Source organism: Eublepharis macularius, chromosome 9 (assembly GCF_028583425.1).
Source record: "Eublepharis macularius isolate TG4126 chromosome 9, MPM_Emac_v1.0, whole genome shotgun sequence".
NCBI lineage: Eukaryota > Metazoa > Chordata > Lepidosauria > Squamata > Eublepharidae > Eublepharis > Eublepharis macularius.
In genome coordinates, this window is record NC_072798.1 from 21,174,002 (window position 1) to 21,199,761 (window position 25,760).

General features: G+C 43.5%; 1 protein-coding gene across 4 annotated transcripts in view; it reads left to right on the top strand.

The window, feature by feature from the left end:
• Positions 1–25,760, top strand: part of DCP1B (decapping mRNA 1B) — a 53,602-nt gene that overhangs the window by 20,659 nt on the left and 7,183 nt on the right. For 3 of the 4 annotated variants that reach the window (XM_054988004.1, XM_054988009.1, XM_054988008.1), the window contains 4 exons: positions 4,474–4,540; positions 7,646–7,781; positions 13,103–13,231; positions 16,048–16,893. In XM_054988004.1, coding sequence (XP_054843979.1) covers positions 4,474–4,540; positions 7,646–7,781; positions 13,103–13,231; positions 16,048–16,893 — 1,178 coding nt within the window. The remainder of the gene's footprint in view (positions 1–4,473; positions 4,541–7,645; positions 7,782–13,102; positions 13,232–16,047; positions 16,894–25,760) is intronic. The other variant, XM_054988007.1, reaches the window with a different exon arrangement.

A 25,760-nucleotide genomic window follows, 5' to 3' on the forward strand; every position in this document is an offset into this window, starting at 1 on the left:
TGCCCAGTTTGTGGAAACTCGGGAGAGCGAGAGCCCTCCTAGCCTCAGGCAGGCCGTTCCATAAGATGGTGGGGACCACAACAGAGAATGCACATGTGCAGGCAGTTGTTGGTTTTGTCCATTTGCAGGGTGACACTGGCAGAAAGCCCTGTCCGGATCAGCGAAACTACAGTGGCAGAGCATAAGGAGAGAGGCAGTCTAGCAGGTATGAAATGCCAAGGCCATACAGGGCCAAAACCTTGAACTGAGCCCCGTGACTGATGGGTAGCCAATGCAGTGACTGCGGAATGGGAGTAATGCGCATGCGCCACCTATATTATCTGGATATAGTTTCTGTTTCTCACACCCAGATTTGACATGCTTACCAGATGTGTCAGAATATGCATCAGTGCAATTTCACAAACCCAGCATTTATGAAAGAAAACGAAGTATATAAAAAACTAAGCTGCAGTTCTCAGGCACAGGAGGTTCATAGTAAAGTAAAAAAAAAAGATTAGTCTCAAGATAGGAGATAAAACTGTTCTCGCCTTTAGACAGCAGATTTTCAGCTGTGATTTCATACATGCGCAGCATATGGTTTACTGCTGAACTACAGCCTCTTTGAGAATGTTGATGACTTTATATCATCAGATTTCCCTGTAATGCTTCCCTAGATTATTTATTCTTGTAAATGAGCCCCCATCTGGTGAACTCAAGGTACAACTATGAGAAATTTGGGCAGTGGAGACTAGCACTCAAATATCTTATTGTTAAGAGTAGCGGGAGATGGTTAGCGATTTTGAAATTGATGTTTCTGATAGCATAATCCCGATCAGCTCATTCGTGTTTGTCGGCTCCATTCCATGTGAGTGAAAATAGTGGCTGTTCCGTTCCTCGACTCAGGGATTTAATACTCTTCCCCTGCTCCGTGTTTGTGCGAAGGCACAATTTGACATTCTGTAAATTGGACTTTGGCCTGACATGGAATTGAAAGGCCTCACTTTTAGGGACAAATTCCAGCCAGGAATAAGCAGATGGTAAAGAGGCCCTTACGCAAGAGCATTGCCAACTCTCTGGCCATCTGCTTTGTGTGAAGGTTTGTTGATGAAGTTCTTTGAGCAACAAAAGAATCATCATATTGTAATAATCCTTGAACACGTGGCTGGCACATCTTTAAAGGGTGAAAAAAATCCATGGTATCATATATTACATAAAGAATGCCTGAAACGATTCTTTCTGTCCTATATAAAGCAAGTATGCAAAGTAACTTGCAATATTAAAACCAATAAAACATCAGATAGAAAAGCCCGTAAAGCACACTATCAACCAACATAGAAGTAACAAGTTATCAATAGTCATTGTTAATTGATGGCTACATCTAAGTGACAGTAGAGATCATTAAAAGAGGAGAAATGGGGGAGGGTTTGTGGGAGAGTTTCTTCGGTATTTTTAATTTACATTATTTATAGTCTTTCTCACTGAGACTTAAGTCAGATTACCCAGTATAAATCAATGCAATCAACAGGATAGGACAGCCAATAAACAATGTAATAGGATTAGGATTAAGGAAATCTGAAGCCATCAGAAGTCTGAAACAAAACGTAAGTACTGACATGTTAAATGAAGCTGAAATTACATAATAGGGTCATACATACAGCAACAGATAGCATGTGCTTTACACAGTAGTATAGCCCACTATCCATAATCCTTTATTAAAGCGTCTTTCTAACCATTCGTTATAGTATAGCCCTGTTACCTATGTAAAAATGCCCTCCTGAATTACTCAGTCGTGTATAGTTTGCAGAATGCCAGGAGAGTGGGAGCTCCCTGATCTTATTAGGCAGTCAGGCCGCTCCATAAGGTGGGGCCACAACAGTGAATGTGCATGTATGGGCAGTTGTTCATTTTGCCCATTTGAAGGATGGCCCCTGCTCAGATGAGTGAAGCCGTCATGGCAGAACATGGGAGGAGGGAGAATCCTGGCAATATGAGGGTCCCCAACCCTATGTGTGAATATGCTCCTCTACTGGCCTGCTGAGAGGTTCAGCAGGAGGTTGGATTTCCCGTCTGACCATGCTGCTAAGTATTGCTGCCAGCAGGCAAGAACTCTGTATGCGTCATTTCCTTCCTAGTAAACCCACAGGTCTTTCTTCTGTGCCATCTAATTGGGACAGGAGTAAATCTCATGAGAATCAATGTAGGCTCTGGGCGTTGAAAAAACAATGTTTTATTGTGGAATGCACCTAAAACGAGATGATCAAAGGCTGCAAACCTATATTCTATAAGTGCTGTTGAATTCAATGGATTTATGGCTAAGTAAACATGATCAAGATCAGGCCCATGTTGCCGCTATGCATAGTATCTTCAAGACACTGAGCTCTGTTTTCACGTTCTGTTTGAAAATACGGATTTGGCCCTACAATAACTGTTACCACTTTCAGTAGATTTTCTGCAAAACGTTTCTGGGGAGGGGTTTGTTGGCTTGTGTCATATTCGCCATGCTTCAAGTTTTAATTTCCTTTTTAATGTATAAAATGTAGACGTATTTGCACAATCTAAACTAACAGTGCCTTCTGAATTATGTATACGGGAATTCTGGAGCTATTGTAACCTATTGTATTAAATGCTTTATTTATACAAGCAATATCAAATCCAGGAGGTTATTAGAAAATGCATCATGAAACTGGGTAAAGCATTTTAAACAGTGCTGCTGTTTGTCTGGTTAGAGTGAGGATTACCTTTTTCCGTATGTTCCAAGCTGATCTCTTACAGTGCAATTCTAAGCAGAGTTACTCCCCTCTAAATCAAAAAGAGTCCAGTAGCACCTTTAAGACTAACCAATTTTATTATAGCATAAGCTTTCGAGAATCAAGTTCTCTTCGTCAGATGCCTGATCAAAAACAGTTTTGATCAGGCATCTGACGAAGAGAACTTGATTCTCGAAAGCTTATGCTATAATAAAATTGGTTAGTCTTAAAGGTGCTACTGGACTCTTTTTGATTTTGCTACTACAGACTAACACGGCTAACTCCTCTGGATCTACTCCCCTCTAAGCCCACTAAAATCAATGGATTTAGAAGGATATAACTGCTTATAGGACCGCTTTCTCAATTTCTGGTGTGGACTTCAGAAGAGTTGGGGAAATACCCAGTAACAAACATATGTATTGGATCCTATGGATCTGTAGCTTTACAGATCCACTGCTTTCGTCTGGCGCAAAGCACTTTTCTTTGATGCCCAGTGCTTTTCTGCACATTTCCCCGTGCAAGGATCCTATGGAAGGCAAAATAAGACGCAGACAAAACAGGTGCTTTGAAAGTATCCCCGGCTCCCTTCACATGGGTAGGTGGAGGTTGCCCATTCATACAAAGCTTTAGGCTGCCTTCTAGCAACCAAGGTATAAATTATGTCATTTTCTGCTATTGACTTCAAAAAGACGGGACCCTTAGATGAGGCTGTGGGGTAAAATCAGGACAAGTAGAACTTGTCAGGAAATGGTTGGTCAAGGTAGAACCAAGATGGAATCTGGAATGGAAGGTAGTTTCAGGTGGGTAGCTGTGTTGGTCTGTAGTAGGAGAGCAAGATTTGGGTCTAGTAGCACCTAAAGACTAACCAGATTTCCAGGATAAGATAGTGATGTAGCCAGTGCTGGTGCGTTAGGGGTGGATCCTGGTAGAATCTGGCATTTACTGGCTTTTCAGACCACGATGTTAATTATCGGAATATAGTTTTCTGGCCAGTCTCTGTCTGGCAACTCTATGAGGTGCATCAAAATGACTGTTCTTCAAGAGCTGCAGATGGGAAGTCCTAATCCAAATAGTGACATGTGTTGGAGCAGGGGGGAGTTACGTGTCTTGTGTCACATAGCAAATTTGAGGGGGCAGGTGTATTAGTCTGTTGTTGCAAAAACAAAAAAAGGAATCTTGTGGCACCTTAGCAACTTGTAACGTAAGCTTTTGTGGGTTAGAAATAAATAGAGGGGTGAAGCCCCGGTTAGTGGGTATACACACAAAGAGGGGGGAAATTCTTAGAAGTGGAGTTACTAGGCCATTAAATGCAAGAAGTACATTATGTGACTTTTCTACATAAGTGACCCATTCGTAACAACTTTAATTGGTGATAATATGGTTTCCGTAGATACAATAATCAGAATTTTTGAGTGTGCCAGTCTTGTATGCTTTTGAATTTTGCCAAGAAATGCCAGGGACTATACTTCATGGCCTTTTAACTCCACTTGTTAAGTTTTTCACCTTGTTTATATAACTGCTTGTTTATATAACTGTTGCCACTTCATGCATCTAAAGGGCTGTAGCCTGTGAAAGCTTGTGGTACAATACACATGTAGGAAATGATGGTTGGAGAAGCAGGGAGTAATGAAAAGTGTAACTGTTTAAGGCCACATAATGTGAAAAGCAAAATCCTTTGACCGTCCTCTGGTAAAAATAATACCATGTCGAGAAAATTTCATGGTTTGTGTATAATGTATATTTTCAGTGTCCATTTACGGAATTTGGTTTTATGATAAGGAAGAATGCCAAAGAATTGCAGAGCTCATGAAAAAGTAAGTATTGACGGACAAATAAAGCCTTGGTGGATTTTATTTTATGTATTGTGTGCTTTATTTATCTTACTTTATTATTGTAGTGATCTTTTTAATATTACCTCCTTTCATTATGAAGTTACCAGAATAGATGGTCTTGGATAATATTAAATCTGAAACATTTTGATTAACATTAACATATTGATTAACATTAACATATTGATTAATTCCAATTGTATTTTGGCATGTCTCAGTGAATGTTTTTTCATTGTGGAGGAGGCTTTTCTCTCTTGATTTCTAGGATAATTTGATTATGAGAGGGAAATCCAATGCAAATGTTGATAAATAGCAACATTTCATCTGTTGTACATTTTTCTGCGTTAACACTGATTTGCTTTTGATATCCCTTGCCACTTTAAACTCAAAAAAGTACAAGCTGATTTTCTAACCCTTTAGAATAAGATGTAATTAATTCCATTTTCAAGATTGTCTGATTTAAAAGTGGTATGTTTAATAAAACTATAGTTAACCTATTAGAACTGGATGGGTAAAGTGGTAACATTTGTCAAAGGATATAGTTCCCATAGTTACAAGCAGGATCCTGATAAGCAGACACAGTTAAATTTAAGCCCTGAACACTTAAATGGCTGTTAAGTAGATGGAGGGAAAATTCCAGTAATCAGAATTTCTTTTGATGGCCTGACTATGGGGTTATCCTGATAGACTGTCTATGGTGTATTAAATAGACAGGCAAAGGCAGAGGAAGCCACACCTGCCACACATGTGAAGTGGATGTAAGCAGGAACCATTGCCTGATCAAGCCACCATAGACAGTCTAGTTTCAGGTGGGTAGCCATTTTGGTCTGCAGTCAAAGAGCAAGGTCCAGGTCCAGGAGCACTTTAAAGACCAACTAGATTTCCAAGGCAAGAGCTTTCAGATATGAGAAGCTTCTCAGATGTGAGAAGTGGAAAAGAAAGGAGATTTTATAATCCAGGCTGAGGGTGGGAGGAGTGTTGCAAATTAGAGTGTCAGGAAGCTAGCTATAATAAAAGTTGTAGTTAGCTTGATAGAGCATGGGTATGAAGTACAGAAAATTAGCATCTGTAATGCAAGAAAAATCCTATATCCCATGAGAGAGCAGTATCGTTGTCCAGCATAAGTTGCAGGTCATTAATGATGCATTGAACTAGTTTGAGCTGGGAACTGTATGTGACTACCAGTCTAGTTACAGTAATTGTGTCCTCTTTTTCTGTTGCCCTCTGCATCCATTGTCAGTTTGTGACACAGAAGTGATTTGATCTGTAAAGATTAATAGATGAGAAAAGCCAGTAAAGTAGTGATACATATGTGCTGTGTTTATAGTCTGTATTCTAACTAGCTGCCTACAATTCCCAGCATTTGATGTGGGAGTTAAAAGTTGCCAGAGCAGAAAATCTGGACCAGTTATCCTTTATTTTGTCCAGTTACATCCCAATGTGATGGCTGTGAGGGCAGCCCAAGATTTACTTCCCATGCCAGGCGTTGGCCAGGGAATTCTGTATTAGTCTGTCTGAAAAGAAGATCGAAGAATGGAAGCCCACCGCAAACTGAGCCTGTGCTGCTAGGAAAGAGCTCCTCTTCTTCTGTGATGATCAGGCATAGCAGTCGAGTCTCCCTTGCACTGGATCTTCTGTGTTACTCCTCAAGCAGAAGCTTTCCTAGTTACAGTTTCAGCCAAGTTGGGTCTCTAAACTCCTGCCTGAGCCCTGTTCACCTAAAGAAATTGAAAGGCATAATGAACAAAATACCGCCTATTCCACATGACAGGAACACGCAGAGACTGCAAAGGACCACATAAATATACAGAGACCAGATTGCTTGTGAAAAGGGAATCCTTCTGTTTCTCTTCCTCCATGAGGTTTGAGCAGCATAGGGACCTCAAGGATGACACACACACACCCCGCCGCCCTTTCCTCCTCATTGCAGAAGCAAATTGCTTCAGAAATTGTCAGTTGTCATTTCCCATTGGATCAGACCAAGGATTCATCTAATCCAGGATCCTGTTTCCAAGTTGCCAGCCAAGTACCTTGGAAGTCCTACAAGCAGGATATGAAAGCACCGGCTCTCTCCTGTTGTTTCTCTCCCGCATCCAGTATTCAAAGGGCATGCTGGCGCTGAACCTGGAGGTTTCATGTAATCATTATGTCTAACAACCATCCATAGACCTTTCTTTCAAAATTTCATGTAGCTCTTTTTAAAAAGATCCACACTTACGGGCTGTCAATGCATACTGCTGTAGTGAATTCTGTAATCACATGGAATGCTGCTTCCTTTCGTCTGTCATGAACCTTCTGCCAATTAACAAGGTTGAGGATGAGATCCAGATTCTTTATTTACTCTGCCATCTCTGCTTTGACCACTGTGACGAGTTTTGAGGAAGGAGAGGTTGCCTTATATGGACTGTTATTGTGTAATAGCAGTGCTTTGTTGTGGTGAACGATGCATTGGGACCAAGATATATATTTTTACAAGCATTTAGGAAGAAATGAGATGCCATCCTTAAGAAGCCTTGACAGATCATTTTGTTAACTAGCTCTTCTTGCCGTTGCTGGTGATTAAACTTCTTTCAAACTGCTAATTTAGTTCAGTAAAAGACTAGTTTGCAGAAGAAGCGTACTACTGTAAACCTTGTTTAATGGATTATAATAACAGCATTTCATCTAGTTAAAACTATACTGCCATTCAGTCAAGTGACTGTGTGTTAGAATTCACAGCAGTTTGCAGTAATTATAAAACAGCTGGGGCGGGAAATTGGTCATTTACTAGCAGTTAAAAACTTGTTTGTGTGTGTTTGCCACCCTTCCCCCACTCCAGCATAAAATGAGCTACGATTTAATGTTCCTTCTGGCCATAGGAGCTATGTCTGAGTTGGGGAAATTCAAGTCTTTAATGGCCCAGCATGCACAGAATTGGAGAAAACACATTACCAATGTTAATTGAACCTTTGTTTTTAATATAGGATAGAACAAGAGAGAGAGAGAAAACCTGAAGCCCTTCTTAGTATCTCCTAAATGATTTGAAGCAATTGTGAGTCAATTCTGGTGTGTGTTTTTTAACTCATTTCTGTCTTCACCCCTCATTTCTAGTTTAACTCAGCAAGAGCAGCTGAAAGCACAGCGGGGGGCAGGTATAGGAATTTCCCCAGTAAGCTTGAATTCAGGTGACAGCAAGGAGGTGGATATCCTACGGATGCTCACCAAAGCCAAAGATGAATATACCAAGGTGAGACCTTCTCTGCATAAAATCACTCCATGCTTTCTTTTTCAGCTTTCCATCTTTCTGCTGTGTATGCTTCAGTGATGGATTAGCATACAGCTGTGTAAAATGTCAACAACTTCTTTGAATAGCACACAAATGATGACACCAATCTAGACAACCTAGTATTTGTGAAGCCATTTGCCACCATTCCCAAACCGCATCCCATGTACAGAACTGCCAAAGTGGATAGCTTTGTGGAGGGATTTGAAAAGTTTTTTGGGTTGGAACACAGGTGCAAAGGTATAGCTGTGGTTTTAGACTGGCTGCAAAAAGGCCAGCTGTGTATGTGGATTTCGTTTTATCGGAACATCAGAAGTGCCTTGCAGGATCAAACCAAATTCCTTCTTTTCCAGCATTCCGTTTCCAATAGCAACGATCTGTGTTTACAGTACTATGGGAGCCATCCCATTGTGTCGTATTATATTATACAATGTTGGTGATATGTTTGCGGTATTTCAAGGGATTGCTAAAAAAACAGCACTTTTTTGAGGATGTGAGTTTATATCAGAACGGGTAAAAAGCTAACTGATAATGTTAAATCAATGGAAAGGAATTCTGTACAGTGATATCAACCATTATCTGAGGCGTGTATAGAAATATCTTGTTGTGTGTTAAGAGAAATTGTACTGTAAAGGCTCACTCCTGATCTTGTGCCAGAATTTTGAAGAAAGGGGATATGCAATTAATTCTATTAAAAAAATATTGCTATTACAAGATCGACCGGAAGGAGAAGAAACCAATGTAGCTTACAGCATAGAATGTCATTACTTTAAAAAAACATTTATACCTCACCTTGTCTCTGCAAACTCACGGTGGCTCATGACCCAGCAGAAGCAGGAAGGACACCTTCTTCTGACATGATCCTGTTGAGAAACCGTCAGTTTGTGAGGACGAGGCCCTAGAACCAGACATCCCGTTCTGTAGTTTCCTGTGTATCTTAATAATGTCGTCATAAGAGCAATCCTGCTCAGAAGTAAGTTCCGTTTTATCCAATGGAGAGCCTGTGTGGTAAAAATACGATGCATACCAAGGCTTGGAGTCTTGATAGAAAGAACCTCAGCATCATCTGAGGTCCCAGCCCCATTCGCCTGCCTTCAGTGGGCTTTGTTACACTTGAGAGGGGAAACGGAAGAACAATTCTCAGTTATCATCATGGATTGGGCAGGGGGAAAGCAGCCTACTCTGCTGTGATATTACACACTAGTAGGAAAAACATTTCTCATGGACCCGAAAAGACCTTCATTTAATGTTAATTGCAGACACTCTACATTTGTGATGGGCACTGAGGGGGGAATGTATATCCTCCTGAAGGGAGGACGCGTGAGTTCCATTTCCATTATAGGATTTTCAGCCCAGTGCAAAATAGACGTATGGTGGGCAGTTGCTAAAAGCAGAGGACTGAACTAGACGTTTGAACTCTTTCCTCTGCAGCCCCCTTCCCTCGGGAGACGTGCCTGCTGTGATCTCCCCTAGTCACAAATTAACTGATTTAGCCGCATTACAGGGAAGCTTGGTTATATCCATTTTTATTATATGGGCTATTACATGGGAAAACGTGCACATACTAAAGCGATCTTCTTTCTTCTATCTCTGTTACTTAAGAAATTTGTTTGCAAATAATGTGTTTGAAGGATGAGTCAGTCCACTCCTTCTGCCTTAATCCCCCACCTATATTTCTTTATCATAATTGGTTGCCAAGGAAATATTATGTCACAGAACATTTTCTCTTCAGAAGCAGCATGGGGAAAAAGGGAATTGCTGTCCTCTTGATGCTGGAGATCATGTACATTAAACTGAACAGAGGCGACGCGTTACTGTTTCCTTTTCATCAGATGCCATGCGCTTCAGGACCGCTGTCCTTCCCAAAATAGCCATATGACATTCTGCCTGGGTCGAGGTTTATTGTGCAGGAATCAGCTTGTCTGCCCTGCTTATCCTTTGTTGCTTGATCTACAAGAGAAACACTGAACTATGAAACACTATCAAGAGTAGAGCCCCAAAGGCAGAGCTTACTGGTCATCGTTGTCTCTTGCAGTGTCTGTCTTACCGCCCTGTCACTGTGGGCAGTTGGCTGTTTGTCATCCATGTTGGACACAGTGTCTGATGTCACCATGCTTAGGCCTGGGATATCAACTCCACCTGACATGAGCCAGACAGCCACAGGTCTCAGCAACAGTGTCCAGTTGGTGAGCTTTGCAGCCATGGAGGGATGGAGACCTGGCACCCTCCCTTACAGCCTGAGGGCATGGTGGGATGACAGTACAGCATGTATGGATGCCACAAGTTGCCACATGGTGGCACAAAGGAACAGCAGGGCCCAGGCTCTTAGAAGAAAAAGTTGGCTAGGAGAAAAGGAGCGAAAGAAAGAGGAGGAGAGGGAGATAGGAGAAGGGAGGAAAAAGACAGGAGTATAGCTGGCTTGCCAGGGCCATCAGGAGGTGAAGAGGGTCTGCTCCTTGGAAGTTCATCAGTGGATCTAGCCTCTGGCAGGTCTGTATCTCAGTCTGAGATTCCTCAGACAATCGTTTTGTGATGCTTCCCTTTTTGGACTGTTTGTGTTTCTGCAGAACATTTCAGTGTTTCCCAACACAAATGACCGAGATTTTGCCGCTGGGATTGAAATCAGCAGTCTACACAAGGGAACTTCCTAATGAGAGCCCTTGTGTCATTTGCTGTATAGATTCCATGGAGGGTTCCGTGTCTTATCTGTTGTAGGAGTCCACAGGGTTTAGATTCCATTCTCCCCTCTTGACTCAGGAAAGAGCTGTGCATGGAAAGAATCTCTCACCAAGGGAAGGACCAGCCCACCACCCCTCACTCGCAGCTTCTGACCAACTCAGAGAACTCAAGAAAGAGGACTTGCCTCCCATTTCTCATGGAGCACTGGAGAAAGTCAAAAGCAGCATGAGCCTCTCCCACTGCTTCTGATTTTCCCCATTGCCTGGCACAAAACGGCTACTGTGTCCTTTGCACCAGGCATTGGGAACTTCAGAAACAGCCAGAGATGCTCTGCTTCTGACTTTCCAGCAGCAGGGAGAGGAAGACCCATCCCCAAATACTCAGCACGTGCAGGGAGGAAATGATGGGGCCAGGCTCTCATTTTGCCCCAGGAGAATGCTTGAAGCGGGCTGAGCGTATGGCTGACCGTCATAATTCCCTTCAGTCTTCCTCCTCAGGTCTGAGAGAGGTGATGCTGAGGGAAAGCTGTTCCGCCTCCAGTTGCACAACTGAAACCAGGTGTGATCTCCTGCACCCGGTTTTGTTGTCAGCCTCTGAGTAGCATGCTTCACTCAAATGACATAAAGCCTAGAATTATTTCTTGGCTTGTAAATGGATTCCTGGCTCCCACGCTCTGGTTTTATTTACTCAGCTACCTGGAAAAGACAGCAGTAGATGAACAGGTTATGATTTTCATTCCGTGTGATCCGTGCTTCCTTACAGTACTAGGGCCCCACTGTGTGCCTTTCACCAGTCAGGCTCCAGGCTGAGAACTTCAATAAAGTTTTATTGAAACATAAACATGAACAAGAAAGGTTTGTAGTAAAGCCACATAAATGAATAAAACACAAAAGCAAATGTTGGAGGCTACAATCTGGTCCAATTATTCAGTAAAACACCATTTTACTACACTATCAGCAGAACCCTAAGGACAGTTATACCCTCCTAAATCCGTTTAAGTCAAAGGATGTTAACTCTGTTTAGGATTGCACTGTCTCAGTTATGTTGAGCTCTAAATCTAAAGCTATTGTCCTGACCTATAGAAGCAGGGAATCGCACAGCCCCTTCTTACATGCCCAGGGTAAGGCTGATCACCACCACCTTGGGGTCAGATAGCAATTTTCCCCAGGCCAGTTTGGCTAGGGATCTTGACAGTCTTTTACCATCTTCTGGGCATGGAGTAAAGGTCACTGGATGTGTGTGTAGGGGGGAGGTATTTGTGAATTTCCTGCATTGTGCAGAGGGTTGGGCTAGATGGCCCTCGAGGTCCATTCTAACCCTATAATTCTATGATTCTACATCTCCAACAGCCTCCTTTATTTATAGGCAATCAAGGGCACTGATGACTCTGGCCAAGCAGTGATCTTAATACTCTTTCTCTGGGCAGTGAGGAGGATGAGGGTTTCCTCTTGGTTAATATGTGCAGAATATGTTAACAGTGAACTCTCTAACATCTGGGATTATATCCTGGACCCCTTAGGTTTGGCCTCAAGACGACAACAACAATAACTTATATACCACTTTTCTAGACAGAGTGGTGAACAAAGTCAGTGTTAATCCCCACAATACATCTGGGGCTGAGAGGAGCGGTTTACTGAGTTCATGGCAGTAATGGGATTGGAACCTGCAGAGTGCTGATTTGCAGTCCAACCACTTAACCGCTATGCTACATCAGACTTGTGAGGCAAAGGGTGACCTGAAATGGCATTTAGTTGGTCGTTGTTTTAAACCATTTAACAGATGGTGGCCGCTAATTAGTCAAGCAGCAACTTAAAAAAAATTAAGTACTTAAAAATCCATGAGTGGAAGGAAACTTCCTAGAAGGGGATTCTTCCTTCTTTGTTTGGGGGGTTCATGGGGGCTCTCAGCAGCTCTACTCTTTGGAGCAGATTCCTCTTCTGTGAAATGGAGTCTATTAGGACATCTGATAACAAAGAAAGCATGCTTTTTTCCTTCGAGAAGATTGCTTTATTCGTAAGCAAACATAGCTGTTTAATTATCAATTGCTTACAATTCATAACATTAATCAACTAAGATTTTATTGACAGTCCTTTTTGGTTGTTCTAGCATGGGGAGCAGCTAGATGCAAAAATATCAGGCTTGGCGACCTGTCCATCTGTCCTTTGACAAATAGCAGCTGGGTCTTCATGGCCATGGCTCCTTCTGAAAATGCAAGGTTTGCTAGCATGGAAGTGGCCTAGCACTGCTGCAGAGGCAAGTTCATTCTTGAGTGTTCTACTACCTTTGACCAGGTTTCACTTCATAACCAAAGTGCAATTTTTTTCATGTGCAGCTGTGCAGAAGAGCACCAAACTTAGCAAGCTCCAGGATGAGCTCGGTAGAGAAGTGCAGTGGGAACCCAATAAAGGAATTTAGCTCTTTGCCTTTCCACTACTCTCCCTCCTTGTACAATGTGACCCCCCCCCATCAGTTTGTGGATTTGATCTTTTCTTAATTTTAACTGTTTGTTTTTTATGACGATAGAGCACGAGAAAGGAAATGTTGCATAGACTCACCCCAGAAATGTTTTTAATCTAAAATGTTATTTATCTATGTGTGCATTGCAGTGTAAGACGTGCTCAGAGCCTAAACAAATAACCAGCTCCTCTGCTATATACGACAACCCCAATTTGATCAAACCAATCCCAGTGAAGCCCAGCGATACACAGCACCAATGTATACCTCAACAAGTCCAGGTACACTCATTGCATGTGCACTCTTGACTCACGCTTCTGTTGGTATAGAAGGCTGATCCGCCTTGAGGCTCAGATGAAGTTAATAATGAAAAATCAGAAAAGACTGTTCCAGCCACCTTTTAGATCTCTTCTCTTGCGTGAATTGGATGGAATTTCAGAATGTGTAGTTATGGAGGTGAATGGTGTGAGATCATCACAATGTCAGTTTCCACTCCCATGAGTACTTCAAATTATGAGGAGTGGGGTTAGGTGCAGGAAGACTCATGGCATAATGATGTCATTTTCATACCAGAGCTAAAGTTTGGGCAGAATAGGGTGGGGGGTATCAGTGCAGGATTGTCGTTTCAAGCAGTAAACCCACATCTGTCATCACAGCTAGTTCATAAAATGGCATGGTGATTAAGAGGAGAGAATGGTATTACTCACAGCTAAAACGGCATCAGAGAACAGGTAATTGCCATGCTCATGAAGCTGCCGCAACTCTGTTTCATATAACAGTGGAGAAATAAGCTCTGCAATGCGCTCTACGTGGGGCTGCCCTTGAAACCCAATCAGAAATGTCAAGAATGCTGCAGCCAGGATGTCGATTGGAATGGGTTGTAGGGAGCGTATCACTCCAGACTTGGCCCATCTACACTGGCTCCCAATCTTTTTCTGGGCACAATTTGAAGTCCTGGTGTTGACATTTAAAGCTATATATGGCTTGGGATCAACATACCCAAGGACTGGCTACTCCTTTATGAAGCTACCTAACCCCTAGGGTAATCGTCCGTGTCTCTGCTCCCTGTGGTGAAATCATGGGGTTTAATAATGACATACTTTGTAAACTGCTCTGAGTGGGCATTAAGTTGTCCTGAAGGGCGGTATATAAATTGAATGTTGTTGTTGTTGTTGTTGTTGTTGTTATTTATCTTTAAAAATGTCCTTTACAAGACCATCCCATTCTTATTGCAGTGCTTGCACTTATAATGGGCTTTAATGGGCACTTTTAATGGGCTTTATCTGCTTTGTTATTTTTAAAGGGTGCAGAATTAATGGTTGTGGTCTTCAGTAAACTCAGAATCCGCCCACAACATGTTTAAAGGTGCCGGATGTGAGCAGTTAGGGGCAGAAAGTCAAAGAGGCAATTCAATATACAGTGGAATATATCAGTTGTTAGCAGAGGATAGATTGTGGTAATCCCTTAAACTAATGAACAGGCTCCAGTAAACCACTTTAACACCTGTCTGCTGGGATTATAGCAAGGAATTCTGGAGGGATGGATCTCAGTCTGACCCAGAAAGAGGTGTGTTCTTTAAAGAACTGCGCATATTTGGAATCGCTTGTCACGGGTAGTTATGAATTAACTGTGAAGAGATCCTGAGTATGCACTTTTGCTTAATACAGTAATACAAACAATAAAGAGATGCTGTAGCACAGTAGATAAGTAGTTGGGCTGCAGATCAGCACTCTGCTGGTTTCAAATCCCACTACTGCCTTGGGTAAGCCACTTCTTTCAGCCTCAGCTCCCCAGCTGTATTGTGGGGATAATAATAACACTAACTTGTTCCCTGCTCTGAGTGGGGCACTAATCTCTCTAGAAGAGCGGCATATGGGCGCAGTTACTATAACAAAGTTAAAAAGTATCTCTGGATTCAGGAATTCTAGCAACATTGTTTTTAAAAAGCAGACCACATGGTGCTGAAGTCCAACCACCCCTGCAATATTTTAGGACGCAAAACAGCACTTTCGCTCCATCTGTGTGCAAAGACTCTATCAATCTGTTGAAACGAAGCTTCATAACCCATTATGTGGTGTCTCTGCTCATTTAGTAGGAAAGATACGCAGACAGGTGGATCAGCTCTGCTGTATTCATACACAAAGATGGGTCACTTGTCTTGAGCCTTTGGCTTCATCTCTCTGTGTAAAGATAAATAGATAGTAAAGATAGATTAAATATAATATAATACAAGTACAGTGTTATAGAGGAGGAGCTACGTAGCCTAAAGAAGATCTTGCCATCACCTGAAGAAGGGGGATAGAGAGCTGTCCTAGCTGTGATCAAGAAATCCCAGGGAGCCATGTGTGTACAGTGTATAGTATCATCCCATGCAGAAGCAAACAATTGTCTCTCGCAAAATCTGAAGTATAATTAACCATCTCTTACTGAGATCACAATTGATCACAGAGTTAGGCACACTTGAGGTCAGTAAAATCAGTGGGTTTAAGCATGCCCAACTCTGCGCTAGGCTTGATCTTTTAAGTAGCTTGAACATTTCTTGTTTCTTCCTGAGAACTGAAATTTAGCTAAAATGTTAGATTCGGTATAGTACATTCTCAAACCATTATTCTCATTTAAGTATGTTTTCATATCTGAGCTGAGGGGTTTCTTCTTTGATTTCCTATTTTTGGATTGTTCGTTATTTTACAATTTTAAAGATGCATCCATTGATGTAATCTGTACAGTAAGGCTGGGACTGGATGCTGCCTTTCAGTCTCTACTTCTCTACAGTATCGGAAGGTACAATTCGTAGTGGAGAAGTGGCAGGGCGGAAGGGGCTTGATTCTTCTCCTACCCACTGCTCTTACCCTGGACAGGAGTCTGGTCCTCTGTTTCCATTACCAGTGAAAAGATGGCAGTGCTTCTAATTCTTTGCTGTAAGGAGATTGCCCTCCATGGGGAAGTTCAGCTCTGACTGCTTCATCAGCTGGTTTTCCACATGCGGAAACTAAGAAATTCTTCTAGGACAATGGTATTCTAGCCTTTTATGCTGTCTTGCCTTTATTATGACTGTTCTACTTGTTGTTGTTCATTTCTCTTCCTCCTTTCCCCCCAGAACATAGACCCTGAACCACAGCATTTATCCCTAACCACTCTCTTTGGGAAGCAAGAAAAACCTAGCACATACCACAATACCTCAGAGCATTCCCAGAAGCAGTACCAAGAGAACTCTCCTCTGCGGCAAGGGGTTGTGCGCTCATTGTCTTATGAGGAGCCCGGCAGACATTCACCCACGGCAGAGAAGCAGCTTTGTCCCGCCATTCAGAAACTCATGGTGCGTGGGGCGGAGCTTCACCCTGTCTCTGAACTTCCCGAGAGCCGCCTGTGTGAAAACGGCAACGCTCACGCCATGGGGGAAGTTCTCACTGGACTCTTTCAGCCCGTGGCTTCTCATAACATTAGAACATCTCATTCCATTCAGGACCCAAGTAGCACTCGGAGCCTGTTGCAGCATCTGCAAGGCCAGTCAGGACAGAGGACCAAGACAGAGACCAGCAATGGCAGTCCTGCAAGCACAGCTGCATCTGTCTTCAGCAGGACTCCTGCTGCCTCCTCAGTAGCCCAGGTAAAGAGCATAACTCAGCCACATCTCATGTATTTCAATGGTGCCTTCCCAGGCCAGACTGTGGGTCCTCCAGCCCTCAGTAAAGAACAAGCCAAACTTCCTGGGCAGTCACTTCCTCTTTCAGGGAACCAGTCCGGTGCTTCTGGAGTAATTTCTCCACAAGAATTGTTAAAAAAGCTCCAGATAGTACAGCAGGAGCAGCAGTTGCACGTATCCAGCAGGCCAACCTTGGCAGCTAAGTTTCCAGTGGTCACGCAAAGCAACACCTCTCTGAAACCGTTGGATTCCTGGATGGACAAGGCCTCAAAGGCAGAGAGGCAGACTCCCCGTTTTCAGGTAAGCCAATAATAGTTCTGACAGAATTAGGATCTGAAAATCTTGATGGACAGGTGTTTGTCATTATTCTTCTAGCATTCAAGACAAAAAACACTAGGGAAATAACAGACAGTCTCCCTTCTGCTGGCCTCAGTCCCATAGACGGCTTACATGATGCATCCTGTCATAGATACATAAAGGCACAGATGCTGCTTTCCCATGAGAGTTCCTAGTGCAAGAATTCGAGACAATCAGCCGCACGCAACCGGGCTGCGTGCACACAGCTGCTCCAATATGTACTCCCAAATGCTGCGTGCACAAGGGTTTCCTCATTTTCTTCAACCACAATTCTCTGCATTCACATCCTTTTGTAGGCATGGCACTGTCCTCTTAGTGAACAGAAAATTCTGCACATGCAGGAGCTCTGTGTGCACACTGGAGATTCTTTGGACCAGATGTTGACAAACCCTAGCCCCATTGACAAACTGGGTAATATCCTTCATGTGTGATTTGGGTGTATGTGCACACAAATGTATATGAGATTCATCCAATATCTGCGCTCTTCACCTGCAAACTGCAGTAAAAGAAAAGCAAGCATTGAGGGAAACATGCATGCATGCCAGGACCACATTATTTTCAGAGGGGCAATACTGCTTGGTTGGATTGTGCCCCATTGCATGTAAGCATTTATCAACTTCTGAATGAGCTACTGTGGCACAAGGTAGTAAGGCAAGTTGCAGTAGGGGTCAGCAGTACTGCGAAAATGTGCAGTGTCCACTCATCCAATTAACACCACTGAATGATAGGGCCTAACTACACATAATGTTTTCTCCAGGAGCATCCCCAGCTACAGTGAAGGGGCATGTTCTGAGGTTATGTACTTCCCAGAGGAAAGAGTGGGCTTAGACTGTCCCCCTGCCCATTTTCCTGACCTGAAATATTTGGAGGGGGGTGTCATTTGTCATGGGAGAGCTGCATATGTATCGGTGAGTTACACATTATGTTTCCATAATGGCCAACTACTACCCCCTGAGGCTATCTCAGTTGGGGGAAATAATGGGGGTCTAAACTCCCTCTCTCAGCGTGCCATGGTGCCTGCCTGAATTAGGCCCGTGTGTGCCTGGGAATCATGGAAGCTCAGAACACATTTCTCTACCCGATTTGGGCTCATCTGGGGAAAATGTCTTGTGTAGTGACATTTCAGCTTTCCCCAGTCTGATCCAAAGGGAATACGGTTTTACTTTCTGATTGAATAATTGCACTGTGTTTATAAAGAAAGTGTCTATAAAAGCATTTCAGATATTCCACCATAGTTTAGTGTTTTCAGACAGTCGCCAAATGAATCTCTTAAGTTACATTTCTGTGTTATAATACGATACCCCCTCCCTCAGAGTTTGTCTCCTTAATAATTTTCGACCCCCCCCCCCACTAGAGCCATCAGGTTTTATGCTGCTGCGAAGGCTCAGCCTTTGGCTTTTTCTTTTCATCCTGTCTGCAGTTTTGCAAGCCCCTCCCCTTCAGATAGCAGCCACATACACTATGAAATAGAAAGGGAAATTGAACTGACTGTTAAGCTATATAATTTGAACTAATAGAGAGAGTGGAAAAGACGAGAGATGTCAAAACAAGAAAAGTTGGAATTTATGACTCATTGTCCCAGCGTTTGAGGAAAAAGAAAAAGTTGATGCATATGACATTTGGGATTAAAATGAGATGGAAAAACAACAGTTCTAGATGGAATTTGGTAATGACTTCGTGATGTGAAATTTTAATAAGACTGCTGCTTATCCATGGCATGGATAGCTAAGCTTATGCAAAGAAAGAAACCATGTTTGTTATATAGCTAGCAAAATGTCCATAAGTTTTACAGTGGTGGTATTACCGGAACTGGTCTCCTTGCAATAAAATGATTTGTCGGGGGAATTAGCAAGCAAGGAGAACGGCCGGCTATGCGAGAAGGGTAACAAGCAGGAAATCTCCACCAGTTTCTACCAGCTACCAAGATAGCATACAAGACTGGTTCTTAAGGTCCAACAATAACTTTTATTAAGAACAAAATGACATGCACATACACTTGCAATTACGGGGTAAAAATAGTCACACACACACACACACACACACACACACACACACACACACAGAGTCCCGGGAAGCTTAGTCAGAAACTGGGAATAGAGGAAGAGAGAGCAAATATCCTGAAGAGGGGTCCAGTCCGTGGGAGAAGAGAGTAGCTTCGAACGGCCAGCGTCCTCGGCCACAAGAGCAAGAGGCTTGGGCAAATCTTAAGGGAACAGCGCTTATGGATCCGGAAGCATGTACGTTGAGAAAAAGGCTTAGGGAATTGACCCTAAGGGAGCAGCGCTTGGACTCAGGAAGCATGCACAATTTGAATGGGGCCAGGGCTCTACCTTTACAGGTAAAATGTGCCCTGAGGTGGAAGAGCCCACCTAGCCATTAGAACAAAGGCTCCAACGGTCAGTTCCTGGGTTTGACAAAAGGTTTGAGTACCTTGATTGGTAGCTGCCGGGGTGTGTGAAAGCAAATGCAAAACATATTCTAGCTCTGTACAAAAGGGATAGTTTGTTAGTGAATTCCACCGGAGCTAAGTTGATGGTTTTTAGGTGGAGACTGTACTTTTCCAGGAACAACTGTATAGACTTAGGAATGTCATTTGATTAGCTCCTCAATCAAGGACACAAGATCTCATCACGGAAGAAGAGAATGGAATGTGTTAAGTGGGGATGACTCTGCGAGACCTTTGTTGTACTGGGCGCCTTTGGGGCTGGAAGAATAGTAAATTCAATCGCCTCTTAATCACTCTGCATTCCTGTGCAGCATTCCATGCATGCCAGGTTCTCCTGGGCGGGACTCAGCAACTGTTAGGGGCTCTCTAGTGGCAATATAGCAGCCATTTTAACTCCAGAGGCCTGAACATCTTTAATATCACAAGCAGCCATATCCTGAACAGCTTATTAAAATGGTGGAGGCTGGGCCGACCACTTACAGAGGCGGGACCCAGATTATAGGGATCCCATGGGGGGCATAATGGGTACCTTTGTGCTCTGTTTACAGATACACCTTTCATCCCAAGAGGGGTTCCACTCTGGAGGATGAGATACCCAGTGCCCCAGGTTTTGTCCCTGTCACATAACCATCCCCAAGTGCAGCCCCCCAGTGGGAGTCATTCATTTATTCCAGGAGAAAACAAGGGTGTACCTGGGGCCAGTGGATATACCTCTATTTTTATTTTCAGAATATAATTGACTTCCTGAGGGGAAAAGTTGCCTCTGGTGATCCCAGATTCTTGTAAGTTTTGAGCTCTCCAACCATCCCACGGATTGCAACCAGTTTACTTTGTACCGTAGAACTGCATGGGCATCTCCTTTGGAGGTTTTTAAGCAGAGGCTAGATGGCCATCTCACAGCAATGCTGATTCTGTGAACCTGGGCAGATCATGAGAGGGAGGGCAGAATGGGTTACATCAGTGCTTAGTTCTTGTGGCCTTCTTACATGCCCAGGATAATGCCGATGGCCACCTTGGGGTCAGGTAGCAATTTTCCCCAGGCCAGTTTGGCTAGGGATCCTGGAGGTGTTTTGCATCTTCTGGGCATGGAGCAGGAGGGGTCACTGGGGCAGTCGGGCAGGGGGTAGTTGTGAATTTCCTGCATTGTGCAGGGGGTTGGACTAGATGACCGTAGAGGACCCTTCCAACCCTATGATTCTATTATGATTCTATGAACCGAGCCTGGACCTCTCTCTCTCTAGTCCTGCCAAGCGTTCCATTTCTTGGTTGTGCTTGAAGTGTGACATTGAAGCACAGGTGTCAAACTCAACTGGATCAGCAGCTCAGTTCCTCACTCAGAGGGTGCACAGGGGTCACAAACAAACTTCCCCACTGGAAAGCCACCAGTTTTGACAGTGGCAGAAGTAAGAACAGTAGCAAATGCCTGCAGTCATCCATTCTCAATGTACCATCTTTCGATGTCTTCCTTCCTCATATATTTCAGCACCTGTATTACCCCCAAGGAGCAGTTCCCCCCTCCCAGGAAAGAGCCACCACCCTTGAAACTCCAAACTCCTCACTATCTAAAATCTCATTATTCAAATTATCCTTCCAAAATCTTTTCATGTGCCAAAATTGCTTCCCCTTCTTGCCAGTCTGGGCATTTTTGTCACCTGTGCCTTCTTCCCCACTGACTAGCCTCATTTATCCCCCTCCCCAACTCCTGACTGCAAATTCCACCAAGTTGCAAATACCTCCATTCCACTCCACTCGGTCCTTGTACACTCTCCTCTGCACCCTGTGCTTTCCACAGTCATTGACTGCCCTGCTTATTTAGAGATAGTGCTGAATCGCACAGTATCAGCTATTGCTCAGTCAACTCCCTTGAGTGGAATACAGCAAGGGTGCTAATTACAAACAGAGTCCAAACAGTGCCCGCTGCAATATTGTCTCAGTTTGTAATTAGGTCATTAGTAATTAGGCCATTTGGTAATTTGTTCTGAACTGGAGAACTTCTGACTCCAAGCTCATCAAATGTGAACTTTAGTGGCTTCATTTGTGCATGTTAGCCAGTGTGGTGTAGTGGTTAAAGCGTCAGACTCGGATCTGGGAGGCACAGGTTCGAATCATCCGCTCTTGCGGGGTGATCCTGGGACAGTCTCGCAGGGTGCTTGAGAAAATAAAGAAGGGGCAAATTTTATTGTAAGCCACTTTGGATACCCTCTGGAGAGAAAAGCAGAGTATCAATATCTACATAAATAAAAATTATACAAATTTGTGGACTCTTCAGGATGGTTGTTGATATGACACTGTACTGCATGGTGCTTTCAGACAGCTGACAACTTAACTTGCCTGGCTAAGGACAAACATTTCAGTCAAATAGATTTGGCTCAGACACACTCATGGATGTTCAGGCGAACCGAATCAGAGGAAATCTTGATGAGAAATGCATCCAAAAGTCTGTTCTCTCTCACTGTTTATCTTTTGATGTTGCATCTGCTCCCACCAACTATCCAAGGACAAGGGAGCAGTTTTTCCAAGGACTGCCAGACGTGGCCTGCCTCCTAGACAACATCTTGGATAGTGAGGGAGGAACTGCGCTAACATATATTTAAAGGACTTGTCATAAGTTCCTTTGTAAGTGGAGTCTGCAGTTTGTGCTTCCTCGGCAATAGACATGACACATTATAGGCCTACTTTCAAATTGGCTCGGATGCATCTCCATATGGCCCCAGAACGCTAATCTGCTATGTGAGGTTCAGTGGAGAGGAAATACTTGTTACCAAAGCAATTAGCAAAAGCAGAACACAGTTGTATTTGGATCTACCCTGCAAAAAGGCAGGACTGGTTGCAGGCAATCTGAAAGAGCAGACCCTGGCAGTCTGTTTCAGACCTGGCAACTTTGCATCAGCATTTAAAAGGCACATCTGCAGATACATGCAGGGAATTGCAAAAGAAGGCAGCTAGAAGAAGGGGACTAGAAAAGGAAGGTTGACATTGAAACAAAAAAAAAGCCCCATGCTACAGCATAACTATAGCTTTCATGATGGGTAGCCATGTTGATCTGTCTGTAGCAGTAGAAAAGAGTAAGAGTCCACTAGCACCTATAAGAACAAAATTTGTAGTAGGGTATGAGCTTTCGTGAGTCACAGCTTACTTCAGATATGCGAAGAAGTGTGCTGTGACTCACGAAAGCTTATATCCTACCAGATATCTGAAGAAGAGCTGTGATTCACGAAAGCTCATACCCTACCAGATAACTGAAGAAGTGAGCTGTGAGTCATGGAAGCTTATACCCTACCAGATATCTGAAGAAGTGAGCTGTGGCTCATGAAAGCTCATACCCTACCACAAATTTTGTTAGACTTATAGGTGCTCCTGGACTCTTGCTCTTTTCTACTGCTACAACTTTCAGTAAGTGGAGATTTCATCACTGGGCTGCTGAAAGATATCTCCACTGTAGACATATGCATTCATTTATATTTTATAACCATGCCATGGAACTTAACGTAGTGTTACGTATGGTTCTTAGGTGGTGGTCTCATCCAGCCACTGAGTAGGTCCAGCACAATTGTCAGTAAGGAGGGTTTTCAGGATTTTGCAACAATATTAATGATGTTCACATTGGGGGAGCTCAAAATGGCCCAGCTGGAAAACGCCCCCTTCCTAGTGCAAGGAAAAGTTCCCATCTGCATTGCAAATCCACACCACACTTCACACTAGATCTTGTGCAGGGGCCAGTCAGACTCCACTGCCCTAGAGACAAACGTTTCCCAGCGGCTGCTTGCACCTCACCTGCTACTGCAGCAATGTTTATAGCTGGGGTGGGGGTTTGCCGCTTTCCCACCAGATAAGCGTAGGCAAAGGGAATGAGGTGGTGGAAGGATCTGAGTGGGGGCAGTGAATTGCAGGGGTGGCATTAGCTTGGTGGTGGAGGGAAGTGCCATCAAGTCATAGCCAACTTATGGTGACCTCTGCTGGGGTTTTCAAGGCAAGAGACTAAAAGAGATGGTTTGCCATTGCCTGTCTGCATAGCAACCTTGGTCGTCTTTGGAGGTCTTCCATCCAACTACTGACCAAGGCTCACCCTGCTTAGCTTCCGAGATCTTTCCTGAGCTATCTAGGTCAGAGTGGAATTAGCTTAGGAAGAGTGATTATTTTTTACACTATCTTCTGGTGAACATGCTCAAGGTTTTCTTTTGGGAAGCTTGCAAAATGAGGGTAAATTTTGGGCAAGCTGATGAGAATGTATCCATCCTTTTCACCATTACAAGTATTTTTATCCTGCCTCTCCTCCAAGGAGCTCAGAGCCGAGCCTGGGGTTCTCCCCAAAACTTCTCTGACAAAGGAGCACCAACGGATCAAAAAGGACTAGAGCTTGTTTCCAGATAATTGCTTGCCCAGTGGGCTATCTGCCTGTATAGCCATTGCAGCCCTTTGCATCTCCTGAAAGGCCAATCCTTAGGATTGGGGAAATCAGAGATGTCCCTCCCCTTGTGCCAGCAGAAGGGCTTCCTAGTGGCGCGCGCACACACACGCAAACACACACACGCCTCCAAATCAGGCTCAGAGAAATGGAATAAATGGTCCAATATCTTGGGTTATATCTCAAGATTGGGAGTGCTCAGAATCTCATGACACCATCGATAACGTCATAGGGTTCCGTAGCCTTACCCAACTTGCCTGCAGCTGCTTCTGAAGACTCCCTCTTCCTCCCTGGTGCCTCAGATGATGCCCTGGTGCACTCTGGGAAATGTAGATCTCAGAACTGATATTACATGTCAAGTGTCTTGGGGCGCTATATTTTTCAAAGTGCACCACATGTCTTGGATGCTGTGCATGTGGGAAGTCTAGGAGAAAGGGATAGACAGAAGAGGGAGGGAAAATCTTTCTTCCAGCCAGCCAGCCAGCCAGCCAGCCAGCCTACCCATTTCTGCCTCTTCTAGAGAGAGGATGAGGGGGGGGGAATTTCCCTCTGGCTCGGATGTGCAGTCTGAGCCAGGGAATAATTCCGGGGCTATAATGTTTTCCAGACTTTGAAGGCAAGCAAAGGTGTGTGAACTTTCAGAGGCCTCTGTAGTGCTTTCCATTTACATAAGAAGCTCTTGGGATCTAAACCATGTGTGGTTCATGTAGCTTGGGAACTGATGCCTCCCTCAAACTATTTTCAACTTTCTTAAAAACTATTGCTAGTCCCCAGCCCGTGTTATTTTAATAAGATATTTCTACACACACTGTCTCTTCCCCTCCCCCCAATAATACCGTTTGTGCCTCGGAGCATAAGTAGATGGCTTCCCAGACTATGTATATGCCAACCTTCCTTTTAGTGTGGAGCTTGTCAACTGGCTGGACAGAGGTTGGAAAGATCAGCTGTGGATGAAAGAGATTACCCTGTGGGTCTTCCCAGCCTTTAGAGACTGAAGCATGCTCTTAGATCTTTTTGGCTGTTGTGATGTGGTAATCCACAGCCTGCTCTTCAGATCAGGCCACAGTTCATAATGCATGGCTGCTGCCCAACTATAATATTTGCAGGATACATGCAGTCTACGCTGGCCTTAGGTAAAGTGAATTAACTCTCTCTAATAAATTGTACTGCTTAACAAAGGCAGATCTGTGCCATCAGATTCAGCAACTTGGATCTCTAATGCACCTTCTTCTCCTGTTGGCCTATATTCATTTAATTAAACGTGAAGAGCGCAGTCTTGGACTTGGTGGCTGAGTGCATTAGTGCAACAACCTTTCACTTACGCATAGCACAAGGCTTGCTTAAATCCCAAGTGTGTTACTCTTGGGCAGATATTTGCTTCTGCAAATATGTCTCATTGAAGAACTGAAAGGAAAATGTTAGGGTATGGAGAGTGAATCCCTTGGCTGGAAAGGACGCTTTGCCTGGAATGAACACTATAATTAAGATGCCCAGTAAACAGAGTAAATGTTTTCCTCCTCCACTAATAGCATCAAATGTATGTGAATATTTTAAAATAAGGATATTTGACAAAGAATAAAATTCTGGCATTAATATAAATTAGTGTTGAATCACTATAAAAGAAAGGTTGTGTATATGCTGTGACTGAGCATATAATAAACACAGAATGTTGTTTCGTGATATTTCCAGCTTCCTTTAACAAAAGCACGTTTCTAGTCCTGATGGCTGGGAGAATATATCCTTGCAAGTGTGTGGGCATGCCTACAGAAATCTCTTCTCAGATTTGGTTGGGACTTGAGTGCCTGGCATAGCTTATTCCTCTCCTGATGACTAACAAAACATTCCCCCCCCCCTCCAAAAAAAAAAAACCCGCAAGGGAAGAATAATCGCATAAGGTTGCTCAGCTCAGCTTGATGTAGATCGGTTTTCTTAACATTGTCTGAGCACAACTTCTAACGT